General features: G+C 47.3%; 1 protein-coding gene across 3 annotated transcripts; it reads left to right on the top strand.

Moving 5' to 3' along the window:
• Window positions 1-1,033: 1,033 nt before the first annotated feature.
• Tfe3 (transcription factor binding to IGHM enhancer 3) lies at window positions 1,034-20,453 on the top strand. Of its 3 annotated transcripts, none has more exons than XM_090326656.1 (10): window positions 1,034-1,108; window positions 5,147-5,260; window positions 6,832-7,070; window positions 10,158-10,403; window positions 10,836-10,940; window positions 14,193-14,310; window positions 15,637-15,693; window positions 15,865-15,940; window positions 17,238-17,385; window positions 18,829-20,453. In XM_090326656.1, exons 3-10 carry the CDS (start codon window positions 6,852-6,854, stop codon window positions 19,270-19,272), a joined length of 1,413 nt encoding a protein of 470 aa, XP_090182782.1. In that variant the 5' UTR covers window positions 1,034-1,108; window positions 5,147-5,260; window positions 6,832-6,851; the 3' UTR covers window positions 19,273-20,453. The 3 variants fall into 3 exon arrangements, with proteins under 3 accessions (XP_090182782.1, XP_090182783.1, XP_090182781.1); XM_090326657.1 differs by having other exon boundaries at window positions 6,786-7,070; XM_090326655.1 differs by lacking the exon at window positions 1,034-1,108 and adding an exon at window positions 1,385-1,671 and having other exon boundaries at window positions 6,767-7,070.
• Window positions 20,454-20,789: the final 336 nt, after the last annotated feature.

Genomic DNA, 20,789 nt, shown 5'->3' with positions numbered 1-20,789 from the left:
CAAGGAGGCTGAGATCTGAGGGTTGCACTTTGAAACCATCCCAGGGATAAGAAATACATAAGCCTATCTTCAATTAGCAAAAAAATACTAGAAGTAGAATTGTGGCTCAAGTGGTAGAGCACTAACCTTAAGTAAAAAAAATATAAATAAAAAGCTGAACCATAGCACATGATTTAAGCCCCAGGACCAGTACAAGAAAAAAATAAAAGAAATAAAATGCATTCCCAACAAAGTTTCTGGTTGTCCAATTGATGATTGGTCCCAGGGATTTTGGAAGAAGGGTGCTGGGTGCTTTGCAAGCACTGAAAAGTATTGATATATATATATATATATATATATATATATGTATATATATATGATATCATTCATTATATATATATATATACATATAACATAGAGGTGGCCCAATAAATGTTGAATCAGTGAGTAAATGGGTCAAGTGACTTTTAGAGAGTTTACACTATGAGAAACAACTTACTAGTACTTTTCACAATCCTCATTACAACTATGTGAGACAGGTTATTATGAGGCCATTTGAAAGGCTAGGAAAGTGGAGGTTTAGACAGAGGAGGTACCTTACTCTAATTCGATCCCAGTTCATTGTGATTCCAGAAGTCATTCACCGAAGAATTAATCCGATGGAATTTCCGTCTGTTCACTCACTCTGCATTGGTCAAAGATTTATTACTCATCTATTTATTGCACTGGTCAACGACCACAGTACCAACTACTTTAAGTGAGATACAACAGCCTGGGTTCGTTCCGGAAACCAAGCTTGGCGGCTAGAGCGCGCGAACGGAAAGCGCAGGTTTGCACCTCTAGGGAGTGCAGTTACAGGTTCCTCAGGTACAACTTCGGCTGGAGCACGGTCTTGGACGTCGATGTTTCTTCTATGACCCGAGAGGGGGCGCTGTTCCTCAACCAAACGCTTGCCGGCTGCTCGCCGACTGATCCTTAGTGCACATGCGCAACATTCTCCGGGAGCGGCTTGATATTAGCTTGCTGAGGGAAAACGTGAAGAGAGGGGGTGTGGCTCAGGAGGAGACTCAAACATTGAAGGCGTGACTCAACCAAACTACCCTTTGCCTATTTGTCTCTACCGCTGAGGGTAAGGCTTAGGTGGGCACTTCTTTGAATAGAGGAGGGCCGAATGTAGGGTTCACTATAGTTTGAGGGCGTGGTTGAGGGAGGGCCCGCAAATTTCTCCTCAGCGATAGGTCGTTTCTCTAGAGGCGTGGCCCGATGAGCTGTCCGTCCCCGGTGTGGTCACTTCCTGTGGAGTTTCCCCAACCCTGTGAGGAGGGCGGGGGGGAAGAGGACGAGGTGGGGGAGGAGGGCGGTCGTCCGGGGTTAGGTTGGGGGTGTAGGTCCGTTCTGGGCGGGGGATGACTCACAGCCCATCCCTTCACCCCGACGCCGCCCGCCCGCGCCGACCTAGCTCCATGGCTTAGCGGTGGAGGAGGCGGCTTAATGGGGGGAGGGGGACTCTTATTTTGTTAGGGGGACCGGGCCGAGGCCCGACCGGCCTGGCAGGGCTCGCCCGGGGCCGGGCGTCATGTCTCATGCAGCCGAACCAGCTCGGGACGGCGTAGAGGCCAGCGCGGAGGGCCCTCGAGCGGTATTCGTGTTGTTGGAGGAGCGCAGGCCGGCAGACTCTGCCCAGCTGCTCAGGTGCGGGGCGCCTGGGACCAGGACTAGCAAAAACTAAGGTTTCCGGGGGCCTCATCTGAGGGACCGGGTGCTCCGGAGTGGGACTGGAGTTGTTTGGCCTAGACTTGAAGGATGTACGGGCGCCCGTCTTGTGTGTGGGGGTACCTAAGGATCATGTTATGGCCTGCTTGGGCTGAGGCTTGAAGGAGTCGTGGGTGGGAGCGCTCGGAGGGGGCCCGGGTCAGGTCTGAGGGGAGGTTAAAAAGGTAGATTCTGGAGTATCCCAAAACTGGTGCGAGACAGCCAAACTTGGCGGGGTCCTTGAGTGGGGCACACGGCGGGGGAGGGGGGGATGAATTTGAGGGGACGCTCAGGTGAGACGGCTTCTAAGGAACCCGTGCAATGATTTTTACCTCAGTGTGCGAGAAATGGTGCTGAGAGACAAGCGAGGTACTGTTTCTGGGAGCTTAGTGACTTGAATCGCACGGACTGGTGGCTAGTCGGGGATAACCTGAATCCGGAGCGATTTGGAGGTGTCACTCAAGCCTTGAGCGTGTGTGAATGAGCCAGAGAAACAACACGCAACAAGACTTCAGTAGAAGACTCCTTTCACTGCTGCCCACCCATCGCGCCGGGGGCGAGCCCTAGAATAGAGGAAAAGCTCGCCTTTCCTCTAGGAGTCCACACTAGAAAGAGCGACCGAGAGGGAGATCCTCGGGGAGATGGGAGTACTGTTATCTTTTTACCCGGGGGGGGGGGAGGCCTTAGACCTTATTTGGGAACCTTAGGGGAGGGTCTTGTTCTTGCTGCCACTCACCCTAGCCTCCTGGTCAGCCCTGCCCACTCCCTACCCACACAACCCCTCTTCCTTTTATTTCACCCTCCCGTTTTCTCTCTCAGTTCCCGGGTGTAATCTTGAATCTGTCTAAGAGCTGGAGTGAGTACGGATTGCACCATCCCGGCCTGGGTGGGTCCCTCTTGTCTGGCTTCTCTACCCTTCACTCTCATCCCCTCCTATGGACCTCTGGTACTCCCTGGGCACACCTCTACCCACCCTACTACTCAGCTCTTCCAACTTCTGTGCAATGGGTGGCTGAGCCTGGGAGGGGGGTTTATAACCTCTCTTCTCAGGATTTTGCTGAGCTCAGCCACAGCGTTCCCGGAGCTTCCTCTTCCCAACTTCCTGGGTGGTTTTAGTGCCCCATCTGAGGGTGAGGAGAGGAAGGAAGATACATTCTCCAGGAAAGGGGGGGGAGAGGAAATTTTTGCCAATGAAGCCACCCACAATTTTTAAATTAAAAAAGTAAGGATGCATATTCTTTTCTTTTTTTTGCCAGTCCTGAGCTTGAGCTCAGGGCCTGAGCACTGTCCTTGGACTTTCTCAAGGCTAGAGCTCTACCACTTGAGCCTCAGCACCACTTCCAGCTTTTTTCTATGTATGTGGTACCAAGGAATCGAACCCGGGTCTTCATGCATGCTAGGCAAGCACTTTAACCACTAAGCCAAACTCCTGGCCAAGGATGCATATTCTTATCTTTTTTTCAACTGTGCTGCACTGGGAATGAAACCCAGAGCCTTTAGCATGCTAGGAAAATGCTCTACCACTGAGCTACATCATCCCTTTTAGCAAGGATTCACACTGAAGCACTTGCTTGTAAGTGTTGGTTAAACACTAGGGTCCTTTGTGCCCAGCAGAGAGGGCTGAGTACGAGCCTTTCTGTATATAGATTTGCCATCTAATTCCTTGTAACAAGTCAAGTCATGGTAGTGGGCACAACTCAATTTAATGCAGTGTGATTTTTTTCTCTTTTGCAGTACTGGGTCTTGGATGCTACCCAAGTGTTCTACCATGCAACTGCATCTCCACTTTTTGTGTTTTTTTTTCTTTTTCGGTGCTGGTTTTCTTTTCTTTCTTTCTTTTTTTCCAGTCCTGGACTTGAGCTCAGGGCCTGAGCACTGTCCTTGGACTTTCTCAAGGCTAGAGCTCTATCACGTGAGCCTCAGCACCACTTCTGGCTTTTTTCTACACATATGGTACCAAGGAATCAAACCTGGATCTTTGTACATGCTAGGCAAGCACTCTACCACTAGGCCAAACTCCTGGCCCCTGTTGTTTTTTGTTTATTTTGTTTTGTTTTTTCGGTTGTTTTGCCAATCAGGAAGTTTAAACTCAGGCCTGGGCACTGTCCCTGAGCTTCTTTTGCTCAAGGCTACCACGGTACCCCTTGAGCCACAGTGTACTTCCAGCTTTTTCTGTGTATGTGGTACTGAGGAAAGGAACTCAGAGCTTTGTGCATGCTAGGCAAGCACTCTACCAGTAAGCCACATTCCCAGCCCCCCTCTTCTGTACTTCTGTTTGTTGCTTGGTTTTTGTTTTTTTTTTCATTTTCTTTTCTTGGTCTGAGACCAGGACTGGAACCCAGTACCTGATTCTTTTGCTCATTGGCTAGCATTTTACCAACGGGGGCACACCTCTACCCATCTTTTTTTAAAAATAATTTTATTACTACTAAAGTTTTACAGAAGGGCTACCATTCGTAAATCGGAGACTATTACTTTCTCCCACCCTGCCCACAAGTTACACAAGTCATTTTCCATAGTGTATTACCGAATCTTTTTTCTTTTTTTTTCCCCCTGAGGTTTCTGACTTTAAACTCTGTAAAACTCTGGCCACTTCAAAGTTGATTGTCATCCCCTACCCGCCCCCTGATACTGGGGGGATATATGGCTTCTTAGTTCTTGTGCCAATATCTGTTGGTACTGGGGACTTGTATGTTTTGATCTAAACAAAAAACTAGGAGAGGGCTGAGCAGGTTTCGTTCGCCTACTAAAGAAAGAATACTTGTAGAAAGCACTCATCCACTCAAATTCTCTCTCTTGCAAGAACAGACTGTTGGAAACAGGAGACTGCAGACAGAAGTGCGTTTGTATTTCTGTTATTCTTTCTTTTTTTGGTGGGGGGGGGGAATGTCCCTTGAACTCTGGCAGGAGCTGGGAAAAACTCGTTTCCAAGTGGTAGCTCTTTTTGAAAAGTGAACCAACCTTAGTTCTCTTTCTGATGCGCTCAGTTTGGGTTACAATGGGCTATTTGCCTGAGGGCTGCCCCTACTAGCTCTGGTGTTTACACACGGGTTCACTTTCATCTGTCAAGAAAACAGTAGGAGGCCTGGGGGGGATCTGGGGGAACTTTGTATGCAAAATGGGGGAATCCTCCCGAAATCTTCTATTCTTCTCAACCCAGGTTGTTGCTTGTGATTGGAGTGAGGGGGTTGGGATCTTGGCACTCGTGGCACTCTTAATGTTTGGATTGTGGGTAGTTGAATAGTAAGAAAACGGGGAGGGGGGAAAGGACAGATGTGGGAACTCCTGGAGGCAGTACCCAGCAGGATGTCCAAGTATGGATGAGAGATTCCCTGCCCCTTCTCTGGTGAGGGGAAGCATTAGGACTCTACAGTGATTGACCACTACTCCTTCCTCTCTTCCCCGCCCCCTTCAGCCTGAACTCTTTGCTTCCGGAATCTGGGATTGTTGCTGACATTGAATTAGAAAACATCCTTGATCCAGACAGCTTCTACGAACTCAAAAGCCAACCCTTATCCCTCCGATCCAGGTAACATTTATCAGATTCCTCTCCTGCTCCCCATTTTCATGTTGATGGGCAGAGGCCCTCCGTGCCTGCCCGATCCATAACACTCAGTGACCTGTATTTGCTAGATGGTAAAATGAGGGGCCAGAAAGGAAGTGTCACACAGGAAAGCTGGTGAGGTGAGCAAGCCCAAAGTCTTCCATCAAACCTGCCTTAAACACCTGCCTTGATTTCCCCCATTGCATTTGCACACCTATTCATAGACAATTTCTCCAGCAAGCCTGGAATATGTAGGGACTAGGTGTGGCTTATGTGAGCCCCTCCCTGTGGGTGGGGCATGCCCTCTGTCCTTAGCCCCCACCCTCTCCACTGTCTGCAATCCTTGCCCACCCTCTGCTTTAGTGAAACCCCTGCCTGGTGTCTTGTTTCCACTCCCATAGCTTGGAAGTCTAAAGGTGCTGAGTCATCGGCCTGGGCTCTAAGACAGGGGAGGGGACGTGGAAGAGGGGCAGGAAGAGAGGATTGTGAAATCCGAGATTTTCTAGACTGACTAGCTACTAGCTACTGGCACCACAGGCCTAGTTAGGCCTGAAAGAACCGTATCCTGGGCTCCTCTGGAACCTGATGCTTCGCTCTTAGCTCAGACAGCATCACTAGTCCCAAATTGGGTTTAGGAGTTCACTGAAACCACAATCCACTCCCACTTCTGCTGGCCTTTAAAGATGTCTTGTGCTTGCCAGGAGCAGGTGTTTGGTTCACACCTGTAATCCTAGTTACTCAGGAGGCTGAGATCTGATGATTACAGTTCAAACCCAGGCTGGACAGGAAAATTCATGACTCTTTATCTCCAATTAATTACCAAAAGAGTCAGAAGCAGAATAGTGGCTCAAGTGGTAGTGTGAGCTTTGAGCAAAAGAAACTTGGGGATAGCTCCTCAGTGGTGAGTTCAAGCCCCAGGACTAGCACATGCACACACAGACACACTCATATGCCTTTTGCTAACTCCACTTAGGATCCTCACTCTGAGGATTCTCCATTAGGACTTAGGGCTGAAAATCTCCTTGCCAGATTATGGCCATTTAGAGCTGGGACTAGATCTGGTCCCAGAGAATTCTGTAACAGACTCTGTGACCAACAGGGAGCCAATAGCTCAAGCCTGTAATCCTGGCTATTTAGGAGGCTAACAACTTAAGATTCCTGTCCAAAGCCAGCCCAAGCAGGAAAATCCAGGAGATTCTCACCACCAATTATCTGGCAAAAAGCCAGAAGTGAAGATGTGCCTCAAGTGTTACAACACCATTGAGTGGTGAGAGCAAAGGGATAGTGTGTATGCTCTGAGTTTAAGCCCCAATGTGGGCCCAACACCAAATATCAAAACAGACTATGACCTCTGAATGTGGCAATGCCTCTCCTGCCACGTTGTGAAGACAGGGAACAAATCATTTGAATCTCCTTCCTCATACTGTGTCCCTGTTAAGCTTAGGAAGACAGCTGTAGCTTACCTGTGGCCCCATATTTCCCATTCCACAGCCTCCCAATATCACTGCAGGCCACCCCAGCCACCCCAGCTACACTCTCTGCATCGTCTTCTGCAGGGGGCTCCAGGACCCCTACCATGTCGTCCTCCTCTTCATCGAGGGTCTTGCTGCGCCAGCAGCTCATGCGGGCGCAGGCACAGGAGCAAGAGAGGCGTGAACGCCGGGAACAAGCCGCAGCAGCTTCCTTCCCCAGTCCTGCACCTGCATCACCTGCCATCTCCGTGGTTGGCATTACTGCTGGAGGCCATACTTTGGGCCGGCCACCTCCTGCTCAGGTGCCCAGGGAGGTGCTCAAGGTAAGGTGAAGTCTGATGGCCTGCAGGCACCTTGGTAGCTTTTGAATGAGGCCCTTGTAACTCCAGGTATCCCTATGAGAGTGTTTTAAGTACTCTGTGCAACTCTACCATGTGTTTGTTTCCTTAGGACTTGCTAGGGGTTCTAGGAGGCCCCAAAGGATGTCATGCTGGACTTTGGAGGGTCATGCTAAGGTGTCTTGGGATACTATGTATATCACTTTATAGATCTGTTAGGCAGTTTCACCAACTATGGAAATCTGACAAATTGTACATTGGTGGTTTGAGCCTTTAATCCTAGCTACTCAGGAGTCTTAAGATCTGAAGAGCTAGGTTCAAAGCCAACCTAGGCAGGAAAGTTCATAAGACTCTTTTCTCCAGTTAACCACCAAAAAGCCAGAAGTGGAGCTATGGCTCAAGTGGTAGAGTGACAGCCTTGAAAAAAAAGCCAAGGGCAAGTGTGAGGCCTTGAATTCAAGTGGTAGTACCACAATAAAAAAGGAGACACAGGGGCCGGGAGTCTGGCCTAGTGGTAGAGTGCTTGCCTAGCATGCACGAAGACCCGTGTTTGATTCCTCAGTACCACATACATAGAAAAAAGCCAGAAGTGGTGCTGAGGTTCAAGTGGTAGAGCCTTAGCCTTGAGAAAATCCAGGGACAGTGCTCAGGCCCTGAGCCCAAGCCCAGAACTGGCAAAAAAAAAAAAGAGAAACAGCTGCCGGGTGCCAGTGGCTCATGCCTGTAATCCTAGTTACTCAGGAGGCTGAGGCCTGAGGATAGCGGTTCAAAGCCAGCATGGGCACAAAGTCTATGAGATCTTATCTCCAATTAACTACCAGAAAATGAGAAGTGGTAGAGAATTAGCCTTGAGCTGAGTAGCTCAGCGATGGCACCCAGGCCCAGTGTTCAAGCTCCATGACCACCACCACCACCAGCAGAGACAAGTGAAGTGACATTGTCCAAAAAGAAATGTATACATTACTTGACTTACTGCGCATCAAGTTTCTAAAGTCAATTAAAGCTGGGCGCCAGTGGCTCGTGCCTATTATCCTTGCAACTCTAGAGGCTGAGATCTGAGGATCACAGTTCAAAGTTATCCTGGACACGAAAGTCTGTGAGACTCTTATCTCTAATTAACCACCAGAAAACTGGAAATGGCACTGTTTCTCAAAGTGGTAGAGCACTAGCCTTGATCTGAGGTGCTCAGGGACAGCACCCACGCCCAGAGTTCAAGCCCCATCACTACCACTATCACCACCAACAGACGAGCAAAGGAGTGACATTGTCCAAAAAGAAATGTTATCTGACTTACATAAACTGTAACCCCTCTGTACATCATCTTTTCTAAAAACAAAGCTAGGTGCCAGTGGCTCACACCTGAAATCCTAGCTACTCAGGAGGCTGAGATCTGAACATCACAGTTCAAAGCCAGCCAGCCAGGACACAAAAGTATGTGAGACTCTCATCTCCAGTTTACCACCAGAAAATAGAAAGTAGCACTGTGGCTCAAAGTAGTAAAGTGCTGGTCTTGAGCTGAAGAACTCAGGGACAGTGTCCAGGCCCAGAGTTCAAGCCCCATGACCACCACGAACAACAACAACAAAAGAGAGGATCAAAGGGGTGATATTTTCCAAAAAGAAAGAAATATACTTGTTTCCAGACTTATATAAACTGTAACCCCTCTGTACATCACCTTTATAAAGACAATTAAAGCTGGGCACCCGTGGCTCACATCTAGAATCCTAGCAACTCAGGAGGCTGAGATCTGAGGATCAGAGTTCAAAACCAGCACAGGCATAGAAGTCCATGAGACTTTTATCTCCAATTAACCACCTGAAAAGCAGAAATGGCACTGTGGCTCAAAGTAGTAGAGTGCTAACCTTGAGCTGAATAGCTCAGGGACAGTGCCCAGGCCCAGAATTCAAGCCCCATCACCACCTCCAGTACCACTGCCACCACCACTAACAACAACAAAAGTGACAAGATGAAGGTGTGACATTCTCTAAAAAGAAATGTTCTCGTTATTGGATTTATGTAAATTATAACCCCTCTGTATATCACCTTTATAAAAAAAAAGCCAAATGCCTGTAGTCTTAGCTACTCAGGAGGCTGAGATCTGAGGATCACAGTTCAAAGCCAGCCTGGGGCTGGGGATGTGGCATAGTGGTAGAGTGCTTGCCTAGCTTGCATGAAGCCCTGAATTTGATTCCTCAGTACCACATACACAGAAAAAGTCGGAAGTGGTCCTGTACCTTAAGTGATAGAGCACTAACCTTGAGCAAAAGAAGCTCAGGGACAGTGCCTTGCCCCTAAGTTCAAGCCTGACAAAAAAAAGGAAAGAAAAGAAAAGAAAAGGAAAGAAAGAAAGAAAGAAAGAAAGAGAAAGAAAGAAAGAAAAAGAAAGAAGAAAAACTGAACAATTAAAAAAGAGAGAGATAGCGAGCACTGTTGGCTCACACCGGCAATCCTCCCTACTCAGGAAATTAAGATCTGAGGCTCATAGTTCAAAGCCAGCCCAAGCAGCAATGTCCTTGTGGCTCTTATCTCCAATTTATCACCAAAAAAGCCAGAAGTGGAATGGTGGCTCAATAGGTGGAGCACTAATGGAGCACAAAAGCTCTGGGACAGCATCCATGCTCTGATTCAAGTCTCAGGACCAGCAGAGAGAGAGAGAGAGAGAGAGAGAGAGAGAGAGGAGAGAGAAGAGAGAGAGAGAAGAGAGGAGAGAGAGAGAGAGAGAGAGAGAGAGAGAGAGAGAGAGAGAGAGACAGACAGACAGACAGACAGACAGACAGACAGACAGACAGACAGACTGACTTAGAGTTTTGGGCACTGCGACAAGGCAACTCTAGAATCCTATCAGCCATAGATGGATCTTAGAGGTGAAGGCATTTTGAGAAAAGTAGTTTGGGACGTTGAAGAAATTCACCAGTATTTTTGAGGGGTTCTCATTCTGGAACCAGTCTTTCCTACGTGAACCTACGAACAGATGAATCAAGGATCAGTTAAGGATCACAGATGATCAAGAGTTACCTCTGTGAGTCCTGTTCTGCCTTCTCCCCTTCCCACCTCGGCCCCATTATCTAACAGGTGCAGACTCACCTGGAAAACCCAACGCGCTACCACCTGCAACAAGCACGCCGGCAGCAGGTAAAACAGTACCTGTCCACCACACTTGGGCCCAAACTGGCTTCCCAGGCTCTCACACCACCTCCAGGGCCTGCAAATGCCCAGCCATTGCCTGCTCCTGAGGCTGCCCATGCCACTGGCCCCACAGGCAGTGCTCCCAACAGCCCCATGGCTCTGCTCACCATCGGGTCCAGCTCTGAAAAGGAGGTAAGAGGCTATAGACAACCTTCTCATGTCTCCATTCCAGGTTTTCTTTTTTTGAGTGTGTGTGTGTGACTTTTCTGGGGTTGAACTCGAGATCTGGATACTTTTCCTGAACGTTTTTTACTCACAGCTGGCACTCTACCACTTGAGGCACATATCTACTTTTGGCTTTTTGGTGGTTAATTGGAGAGGAGTCTCATGGACTTTCCTGCATGGGTTGGCTTGAAATCGCAGTTCTCATATTTCAACCTTCTGGGTAGCTAGAATTACAGATGTGAGCCATTAGTGCCTGGCTTGATTTGTGTGTTTGTGCATGGGTGTGTATCTGTGTGGTACTGGGAATGAAACCCAGCACCTTACATATGCTAGACAAGCACTCCTATGCTGTACCTCCAACCTTTCCTAACCCTGTGTGATACTTATTTCTTCCATTAGATTGATGATGTTATTGATGAGATCATCAGCCTAGAGTCCAGTTACAACGACGAGATGCTCAGCTATCTCCCTGGAGGCACTACAGGACTGCAGCTCCCCAGCACGGTAAGGCCCTGAGATGATAGATTTCTCTGAAAATGAGGGCATCTTTATTTTTCTTTTTGCTAGTCCTTGAGCTTGAACTCGGGCCCTGACCACTGTCCTTGAGCTTTCTCGAGGCTAGCACTCTACCACTTGAGCCATAGCACCACGTCCAGCCTTTTCTGTATATGTGGTACTAAGGAATCGAATCCAAGGCTTCATGAATGCTAGGCAATTTCTTTACCACTAGGCCACACTCACAGCCTATGGGCATCCTTCTGTTGCTAAGACTATACCTGTGTTGGCTGTGTAGATGCCCTTGCTATGAATTGTACTGATAGAAATGGAGGCTCCTTATGTTGAGAATGGAGTGTACCATTGCCTGTATGCATCTGTGTTGGACTCCATTGAGAAGTAGCTTTTGGAGGCTTTAATGTGGGTGGGGTAGGGAGTACATAGGATATAGGGATAATTAAATCACTTGAGTTGTGCTGTGAGAAGTACTAAGAGGTGTGAAACATGTAGTGATTTGAATATACCAGGAGATTTTTCTGGTCAGGAAGATATAACCAGATCATGTAACACTTGGAATGTGCAAAAGGCTCAAAGGTTTATAGGTTAAAACAAGTTGACTGAGTTGCATACTGATGGCTCACACTTGTATTCTTAGCTTCTCAGGAGGTTGAGATTTATGGATTCCAGTTCAAAGCCAGCCCAGGCAGAAAAGACTATGAGAATCTTATTTCTAGTTACCCAACAAAAAGCCAGAAATGGAGCTGTGGCTGAAGTGGTAGAGCAACAGGCTTGAGAAAGCTAAGTGAGATTTCAAGCCCTATTACCAACAAAAATAAGTAGTTGGGCTTTGTATTAACTGAAATCTACCAAGTCTCAGAGTGAACTGTTAGGACTGAGACTGGTTTCTTGCAGAAAGGATATAAAATTTTCTTTTTTCTTTTTTCTTTTGCCAGTCCTGGGCTTGAGCTCAGGGCCTGAGCACTGTCCTTGGACTTTCTCAAGGTTAGAGCTCTACCACTTGAGCCTCAGCACCATTTCCAGCTTTTTTCTATGTATATGGTACCGAGGAATTGAACCTGGGTCTTCGTGCATGCTAGGCAAGCACTCTACCACTAGGCCAAACTCCCAGCCCAGGATATAAAATTTTCTATCGCAAGGTTTTACTGGTTATTTGGAAATAAGAGTGTCATGGACTTTCCTGCCCAGGCTGGCTTCGAATTGGGACCCTCAGATCTCAGCCTCCAAAGTCACTAGAATTACAGGCATGAGCCACCATTGTCTGACTAAGTTCTGTCTTTGTGTGTGCCACTTCTGGTGCTTGAATTCAGAACAGTGTCCCTGAGCTTCTTTTGCGCAAGGCTAATGCTCTTCCACTGGACCACAGCTTCAAAGTTGGCTGAGAATGTGGCTTACTGGTAGAGAGCTTACCTAGCATGCATGAAATCCTGGACTGGATTCCTCAGTGCTATGATACATAACTTATTTTGAAACATAAGAGCAGCTACACCTTTGTCCCTTCCTACCCTCACTTATCAAGAAGAGGACAGAAACATGTATTAAGTTGTATCCAAGTCAGGTGCTGGTGGGTCACACCTATAATCCTAACTGCTCAGGAGGCTGAGAGCTGAGCATCATGGTTGGATGCCAGTATGAGCAGGAATGTCTATGACATTCTTATTTCCAATTAACCATGAGAAAACCAGAAGTGGCACAGTAGCTCAAAGTAGTAGAGTGCTAGACTTGAGCAAAAGGAGCTCAGGGATAGGACCATGGCCCTTCAGTTCAAGCCCCACAGCTGACAAAAAAAAATAGTTGTGTCCGGCTGGGAGCTGGTGGCTCATACCTGTAATCCTAGCTACTCACCAGGCTAAGGTCTAAGGACTATGATTTGAAGCTAGCATGGCCAGAAAAAATCAGTGAGACTCCTGTCCAATTAATAATCCAATAAGGTGGAAGAGAAACTGTGGATCAAGTGGTAGAGTACTAGCCTTGATCTCCAATTAACCACAGGAAACCAGAAGTGGCACTGCAAATGGGAGCACTAACTTTGAGCGAAAAAGCTCAGAGACAGCACCTAGGCCCTGAGTTCAAACCCCACGTCCAACAACAATAACGTATCAGGCTGGGAATCTTGCTTACTGGTAGAGTGCATCCTAGCATGTATAAAGCCCAGGGCTCAATTCCTCCATAGCACATAAACAGAAAAAGCTGGAATTGGCACTATGGCTCAAGTGGTAGAGTGCTAGTCTTAAGCAAAAGAAGCTCAGGACAGCATCCAGGCCCTGAGTTCAAGCTCCAGGACTGGCAAAAAGAAAGGGTCTGATTAGGGATAGAGATGTAGTTAGCAAATGCTTGTGTAGCATTTGCTGTTTGGAAGACTTTGGGTTCTGCTATCAGCTCTCAAGAGAAAAAAGTGGTACCAACATATCAAAAGCTTTTCATTCATTTACACATAGCCAGAGATTAAGATCTTATATATTAGGTAGATCCAGAAGATTAAAGGGTATTTTGAGACATAATTATCAAGAGGTGCATCTTGGTACACATGTACTATTGTAGTGTACTAGAAAATATCCAAGATAGTGTGAAGAGGAAAAAAGAAACAAACTAGGCAAATATTTATTTAAAATTCTAGCTGTTGGATAAGAACTCTTGGGAGATCAGAATGTGCTGGAAGACAGTAGAGTCTGGACCTTGGTACATGGCCAACGAGAGACCATGATACATAAGGTAGTACAACTTGATCACAGCGGAAGGGTACAGATTAGGTTAGAACTCTTCAGAAGGGCAGATTTTGGATAAAATGTTGCCATGACAATTTACCAAGGTCTGAGAAGATTGGGTTGGCGTGTTCCAAGAAATTGGATCGGAATGTTGTGCTGGGAGGAGCTAATGGACTGGAATGTCACAGAGCCGACAGAGACCTGAGAAGGATGCTTTCCCAGCATTGCTTCTCAGAGCTTGTTCTGGGATTCAGAATAGGGACTTCAGAGGCCACTGAAGGGTTTGAGGGCTAAAGGTGGGGTACAAGGCATGTCACATACACATCAATCCTCACAAAGCAAACAAGGTCTGCTTTGCTCTGTGACTACAGTTGAGTTGCCATGTGAAATTGCCTCAAAGAAGGAGAGTCCTGAGGAATCATCCAATCCTTGGGTAGAAGGCCCTCATCTTTGGGTGTTTAGAGGGTCAGAAGCCTGGTTGTAAGAATAGACAGGGACCTATTCTCAACTATTGTTTCTGTGTCTTTACTATCTCCAGCTGCCTGTGTCAGGAAACCTTCTGGATGTCTACAACAATCAGAGTGTAGCTACACCAGCCATTACTGTCAGCAACTCTTGCCCAGCTGAGCTGCCCAACATCAAACGGGAGATCTCTGGTAAGTGCTTAGTGAAGGTGGAGGAGAGGTATTTTTTACCCCATGTCTGCACTCAGTGTTTAGGCTGAATTCCAAGCCTACCAGGTCTGAATCTAGGAAGGTATTTGGACATTACAGAAAAGAGCTGATGCTGGGGTAAGTCCCAGTGCTAGAATAAGTGCTTAGCATGTACAAGAACCTGGGATCCACTCCCAGCACCATAAAATAGAAAAAGAAAATTTGCTGGGTACCACCTGAGGCTCACACCTGTAATCCAAGCTACTCAGAAGACTGAGGTCTGAGAATCATGGGTATGAATCCAACCCAGGAAAGAAAAGTCCTTGAGACTCTAATTTCCAATTAACTCACAGAAAACTACATATAGCAGTTTGGCTTAAGTGGTAGAACATCAGCCTTGAGCAATAAAAGCCAAAGGAGAGCATCTTGGCTCCGAATCTATGTCACAGTATCAGCATGCTTGCATGTACACACACACAAAAAGAAATGGACAAGTTTCCTCTTTATTTTTTCCATTATGGTTCATGGTTTTGCTTCTTACTTCCTGTCTTACACCTAAAAAAAAGTTTGGACATGGCTGTAGTGCACACCTGTAATCCCAGCACTTTGGCTAGGACAGGAGGATTGCAAATTCAAGGCCAGCCTTAGCTATGTACTGATACCTACCTTATCTCAAAAGTCACTTTAGGGACCGGGAGTTTGGCCTAGTGGTAGAGTGCTTGCCTTGCAAGGACGAAGATCGGTGTTCGATTCCTTGGTACCACATACATAGCAAAAAGCCAGAATTGGTGCTGTGGCTCAAGTGGCAGAGTTCTAGCCTTGAGAAAACCCAAGGACCGTGCTCAGGTCCTGAGTTCAAGCCCCAGGACTAGCAAAATATAAAGGTCACTTTAAAAGCAATGTGCTGGCTCTGGGGGTTCATGCTGGTAATCTTTTAAGCTACTCTGAAGACTGAGGTCTTAGGGTCACAATTTGAAGCCAGTCCAGGCAGATAAATTTCATAGACTTATCTCCAGTTGCCCAGCAAAAAGTCAGAAGTGGAGGTATGGCTCAAGTATTAAGAGTGTTAGCCTTGATCAGAAAAGGCCAAATTTGAGAGTGTGAGGCTGAGTTCAAGCCCTAGTACTAGAATAAGCACACACACACACACACACACACACACACACACACACACACACACACACACACACACACACACACACACACACACACACACACGAGTCATCTCAGTCCAGGCTCTGTGGTACACCACCAGCCTTTACATCTGCATTCACACAGGCTCCATCCTTTGTGCATCCAGAGGTTCTAACCACCCCTGCTCTTTTCCAGAAACCGAGGCAAAGGCTCTTTTGAAGGAACGGCAGAAGAAAGATAATCACAACTTAAGTAAGTTGGGGAGCATGTGCCCTTGCTCTTGTACTCCACAGCACTGCTTTGCTTCTTGTTTTGAGTCTCTACTTTGTCCTTCGGGGATCCTCTCCCAACAATAGCTTACTACCACCAGTTTGTGTCTCATTTCTCCTATTGATGGTTCTTTCTCTCCCCCTGCCTCCAAAGTTGAGCGTCGGAGACGATTCAACATTAACGATAGGATCAAGGAGCTGGGAACGCTCATCCCCAAGTCGAATGACCCGTGAGTCTGGCTAGGAACCCATGGCTGGTGGGAGGTGTGGCAAGTGCCCTATACCAGAAAAGTTATCCCTTGGTGGGCCCACCAGATGCTCTTGCCTTGGCAGGAGTTCTTTGGTCTCTATTTAGCTTGAGCAGGGTTCCAGATCCTGTGTCCCTGTTTCAAATTTAAGTGCATGAGGTTATGGACATCTCTACCTAGTTTTCCACTCATTTAGTACTTCCTTTATTTATTCAAGACTTATTTCTTGAATCTAGGCCTGTCATTTTAGCTACTCACGAGACTAGAAATCTGAGGATTGAGGCTCAGAGCCAAGCCTTGGTAATCAACATTGAGAGACTCATTTCCAATTAACAAGCCAAAAGCTGGAACTACATAGGTAGTTTACATGATAGATTACCAGCCTTAGGCAAAAAATAAATAAGTAGAAGCTCAGGAAGAGCTTGGGGTTCTAAGTTCAAACCCCAGTATCAGCACACACACACAAAATAACATCTTGGCTTTGTGCCAGGTACTTTGGGAGACTTTGAGGATACCAGAGGGAACAAAAAGACAAAGATCTTTGTCTTTTGGAATGGATGTTTTGGTGCAGGCAGACAGGCAATTAGGCAATTAATGTGATAAGTAAAATCTGGGCTGGGTCTGGGAAGCTCATTCCTGCTATCCTAGCTACTTAGGAAGTTGAGATTTGGAGTTTATCAGTTCAAGGACAACCCTGGAAGAAATCTCCAAAATAAACAACAAGAAGTGCACTGGAAGAGTAGCTGGAGAGATTAGAGTGGAAGCCAGAGAGATCAAGCTGAGGAAGTAGGCCAAGTTCAAACTCTGGTACTGCCAAAAAACAAAAAGGAAAGTCTGTGACGTCCTTGGGGAATCCCTTCCCTGGAGTGGAAGAGCCCTTGCCTAGCATGTCCAGGGCACTGGGTACCATCCCCAGCACTGCAGAACAGTGAGCAAAAGAGCCTAAGATGCATGGATTCTGTGTACAGGGCACAGCTGGAACAAAGGCCCTGAGATTAGAATGCTTTTCTATGTTTTAGAAGCACTGACAGGCCTTTGTGGCTGTAGTGAGAGGAATCAGAAGAGGTCAGGGCATCAGGGCTCAGGGTATGGTGTGATAGCTACTACTGGAGCGTTCCAGGCAGAGATTTTTGGTTTATTCATGTGAGCATCCTACACCCTCCACATCACCCTCGTATCAAATGTTCTGGATTACCTGGCACAATTCCCTTCCCCTCTACCTGCTGATCTGAGACTCCATGTGCAGCACTTCTAGTCTTTCTTTCCTCGAGCCCCACAGGGAGATGCGCTGGAACAAAGGAACCATCCTGAAGGCCTCTGTAGATTACATCCGAAAGTTGCAGAAGGAGCAACAGCGCTCTAAAGACCTAGAGATTCGGCAGAGATCCCTGGAGCAGGCTAACCGTAGCCTGCAGCTCCGCATTCAGGTCTGGAAGGAGGAGACAATGGCAGGGCTGGTGGGCTGGTTTTCTGCAGGTAGAGGAAGACTAGGCCAAAGAGATTCCTTTCTTGTCATATTTAAAAGATCCCCAACTTTCCCTAACTCTCATGATTATTATGATCATCAGAATAATATTAGACTGGGAGTGCGGTAGAGTGCTCACCTAGCATGCACGAAGCTTGGGTTTGATTCCTTAGTACCGCATACACAGAAAAAGGTAAAAGTGGTGCTGTGGCTCAGGGATAGAGCACTAGCATTGAGAAAGCTCAAGGACAGTGTCCAGGCCCTGAGTTGAAGCCCAACGACTGGCAAAAAAAATAAAAATAAAAATATTGCTGAGCACCGGTGGCTCATACCAGTAATCCTAGCTACTCTAGAGGCTGAGAATTGAGGATCTCAGCTCAAAACCAGGCCACGCAAGAAACTGAGACTTATCTCCAATTAACCACCAGAAAACCAGAAGTGATTCTGTGCTCAATGTGGTGCTAGCTTTGAGCTGAAGAACTCAGGGACAGTGCTCTAGCCCAGAGTTCAAGCCCCATGATCAACAAAATAATAATAATATCCATTAAGCATGGTGCTGGTGGCTCATTCCTGTAATATTAACTATTCAGGAGCCTGATATACACAGCCAGACAGATAGATGGTGAATGTAGCCAGGAGCTAGTTGCTCACACCTGTAATTCTAGCTACTCAGGAGGCTGAGATCTAAGGATCACAGTTCAACGCCTGGGCAAGTAAACGTGTGAAACTCATCTCCAGTTAACCACCAGAAAACCTGAAGTGAAGTTGACTCAAAGTGGTAGAGGGCTAACCTTGAGCAAAAGAGCTCAGGGATGCTGGGTGCTGGTGGTTTTTATGCCTTTTAGCTACTCAGGAGGCTGAGACCTGAGGATTGGTTCAAAGCCAGCACAGGAATGAAAGTCCGTGAGACTGTTTATGTCCAATTAACCACCAGAAAGTGGTCCTCTGGCTCAAGTGGTAGAGGGAGAGCTCAATGTGCATGTTTATCTTGTGCCACAAACTGTGTCACGAACTTTGTAGCCATTAATTTATTGGATCTTCACAGCAGTCATATGAAATAGGGAGTGTTAACAGTGTGTTTCTGTAGATTGTAAGATCCAAAACTAGCAAGTAGTTAAGGCTGAATTGGAACCCAGACACCCTTTTTTTATTTTGGTCAGCCCTGGGGTTCAAACTCAGGGCCTGGGCACTGTCCTTGAGCTTTCTCAACACTAGCATTCTACCACTTCAGCCACAGCACCACTTCTGGTTTTTTCCTATGTGTATGGTACCTAGGAATCGAACCTAGGCTTTGTGCATGCTAGGCAAGCACTCTACCACACTTCTGGCCCACAGTATACTTTTTGACCTCAGAGAGACTTTGAACCCCATCTAATTCTGTACTCATTCTCTATTCTTTTGGCAGGAGCTAGAACTGCAGGCCCAGATCCATGGTCTGCCAGTACCTCCCACACCAGGGCTGCTTTCCCTGGCCACGACTTCGACTAATGACAACCTCAAGCCAGAGCAGCTGGACATTGAGGAAGAGGGAAGACCAAGTGCAGCCACATTTCATGTTGGTGGAGGACCTGCCCAGAGCGCTCTCCAACAGCAGCCCCCAGCACCACCTTCTGATGCTCTTCTGGACCTGCACTTTCCCAGTGACCACTTGGGAGACCTGGGAGACCCCTTCCACCTGGGGCTGGAGGACATTCTGATGGAGGAGGAGGAGGGGGTGGGGGGAGGACTATCTGGAGTTGCTCTGTCCCCACTGCGGGCTACCTCTGATCCCCTGCTCTCTTCTGTATCCCCGGCTGTCTCCAAGGCTAGCAGCCGCCGCAGCAGCTTCAGCATGGAGGAGGAGTCCTGATTAGGCCTCACCTCTCCCCCTGGGACCCCACTCCACCCTCCCACCCCCACCTAGGCACTGAGGACAAGCCAGGGTGAGGTCTTGCCTTTCCCCCAACACTTTCCCAAGAGATTGCCCTGCCCAGGAATTCTGGGGGAAGAGGTGATATGATTGATCAGGCCCCAACACCTGTAATTAACAAGGAGAAGTCAGATGAGAACCTACCCCTCTAACCCTAAGGACTCTCCTAACAAGTTATACTAAAAAAAAAAAGAAAAGAAAAGGAGATGTCAGGATGCTGCTCTATCCCTTCTGTGCAAATTGCTAGTCTGGCCTATCCTGGCACTGGAAGAAGAGTTAAAAATAAATTGATGGAGGTCCCACCCCTGGGGGTTTAAGCCTTGCTCCTTTCCCCTACCACCCATACCCAGGCAAAGAAGCAGGAGTGATCCTCACCCCTTCCCCCTGAAAACTCAGTTCTGGCCTCATGCCTTCTCTGTAGGAGAGCCCAGCACAGGTTTTTCGGGTGTGAGGGAATCAGCAAGGATCTGGCCACCCACATGAAGCTCAGCCCTTCCTTGCCCCTTAGCAACATGCCATGAAAGCATTCCACACTTCAGGGAGGAGTGGCATTTAAGCTCCCTGCCTTAACCTGGGACCAAACTGACCTGACCTAGGAGGGCTCGGAGTTGATCTTGCTCTTGGGGAAGTGGGCAGCTTTTGAAATCTTCCGGCATTAACTTTCCAGACCTAGATCTCAAGTGAGATTTAAGACTCACCCTTGGGCAAAGTCCTGCCTTCTTCCTTGAGTGGCAACGTGGGAGGTAGAATTTAAGTGGGGATCCATTCTAGGTGCCACAAAACAATTGATAGAAACAGGCCTTTCTGGGGAATTCCTCCACCCAAGAAAACATAGGTTCTCTCCTACGAGGCAGGAGCTTGGAAGGATTGCAAAAGCATATTGTACTTTATTTGTTTATGTGATTTTTTTTATTGACCACCCTCGACCTTGTCCCCCCTCACACATCCAATTCTCCATTTGTAGGAATCACCCCAGTTCAGAGTTATTAAGAGATACTCCCCATCCCATCCCGGCCTCTCCCACCAGTTACACCCAAGTAGGGTGTATTGAGGGGTCTGTAGGTTTGTGAATAAGAAAAATAAATGCTAGGCGTGTTTGATGCGCTTTTAACTTTGGCAAAGAGTCTCCTGTCCTTATTTTTGACTGTGCAGTGAACGGGATTCATGCCAGCCAAGCAGGCTAAAAATTACTGGAAGAAACAGATTTCTGAAAGATAGATAAGGTGATTTAAATAGAGAGCTTGGAAAAAAACCACCAGCAAGCACAAGCAATCAGACCTTTTAAGGGCCTACAAGACATCAGTGAAGCTGCTGCCATTGATTGCCTCACCTGATTTATGTCCCTGAGGAATGTTCGTTTGGAGCACTGCTGTGTGTTCCCATTTCCTGTTTAGAGAAGCTGAGGAACAGAATTAAGTACCTGTACTGAAGATAGGCAAGCTGTAAATAGCTGGAGC

Source organism: Megascapheus bottae, chromosome X (genome assembly GCF_031878675.1).
Source record: "Megascapheus bottae isolate mThoBot1 chromosome X, mThoBot2.hap1, whole genome shotgun sequence".
Taxonomy (NCBI): domain Eukaryota; kingdom Metazoa; phylum Chordata; class Mammalia; order Rodentia; family Geomyidae; genus Megascapheus; species Megascapheus bottae.
The sequence above is the reverse complement of the archived record's forward strand: the minus strand, read 5'-3'. Positions and strand labels throughout refer to the sequence as shown.

Excerpts from the sequence above, each read along its gene's own strand:
- Tfe3 (XM_090326655.1), top strand. The coding sequence starts at position 1,556 with ATGTCTCATGCAGCCGAACCAGCTCGGGACGGCGTAGAGGCCAGCGCG. Across the intron at positions 1,672-5,146 it reads GACTCTGCCCAGCTGCTCAG|CCTGAACTCTTTGCTTCCGG; the intron begins GTGCGGGGCGCC and ends CGCCCCCTTCAG. Across the intron at positions 10,404-10,835 it reads GGTCCAGCTCTGAAAAGGAG|ATTGATGATGTTATTGATGA; the intron begins GTAAGAGGCTAT and ends TTCTTCCATTAG.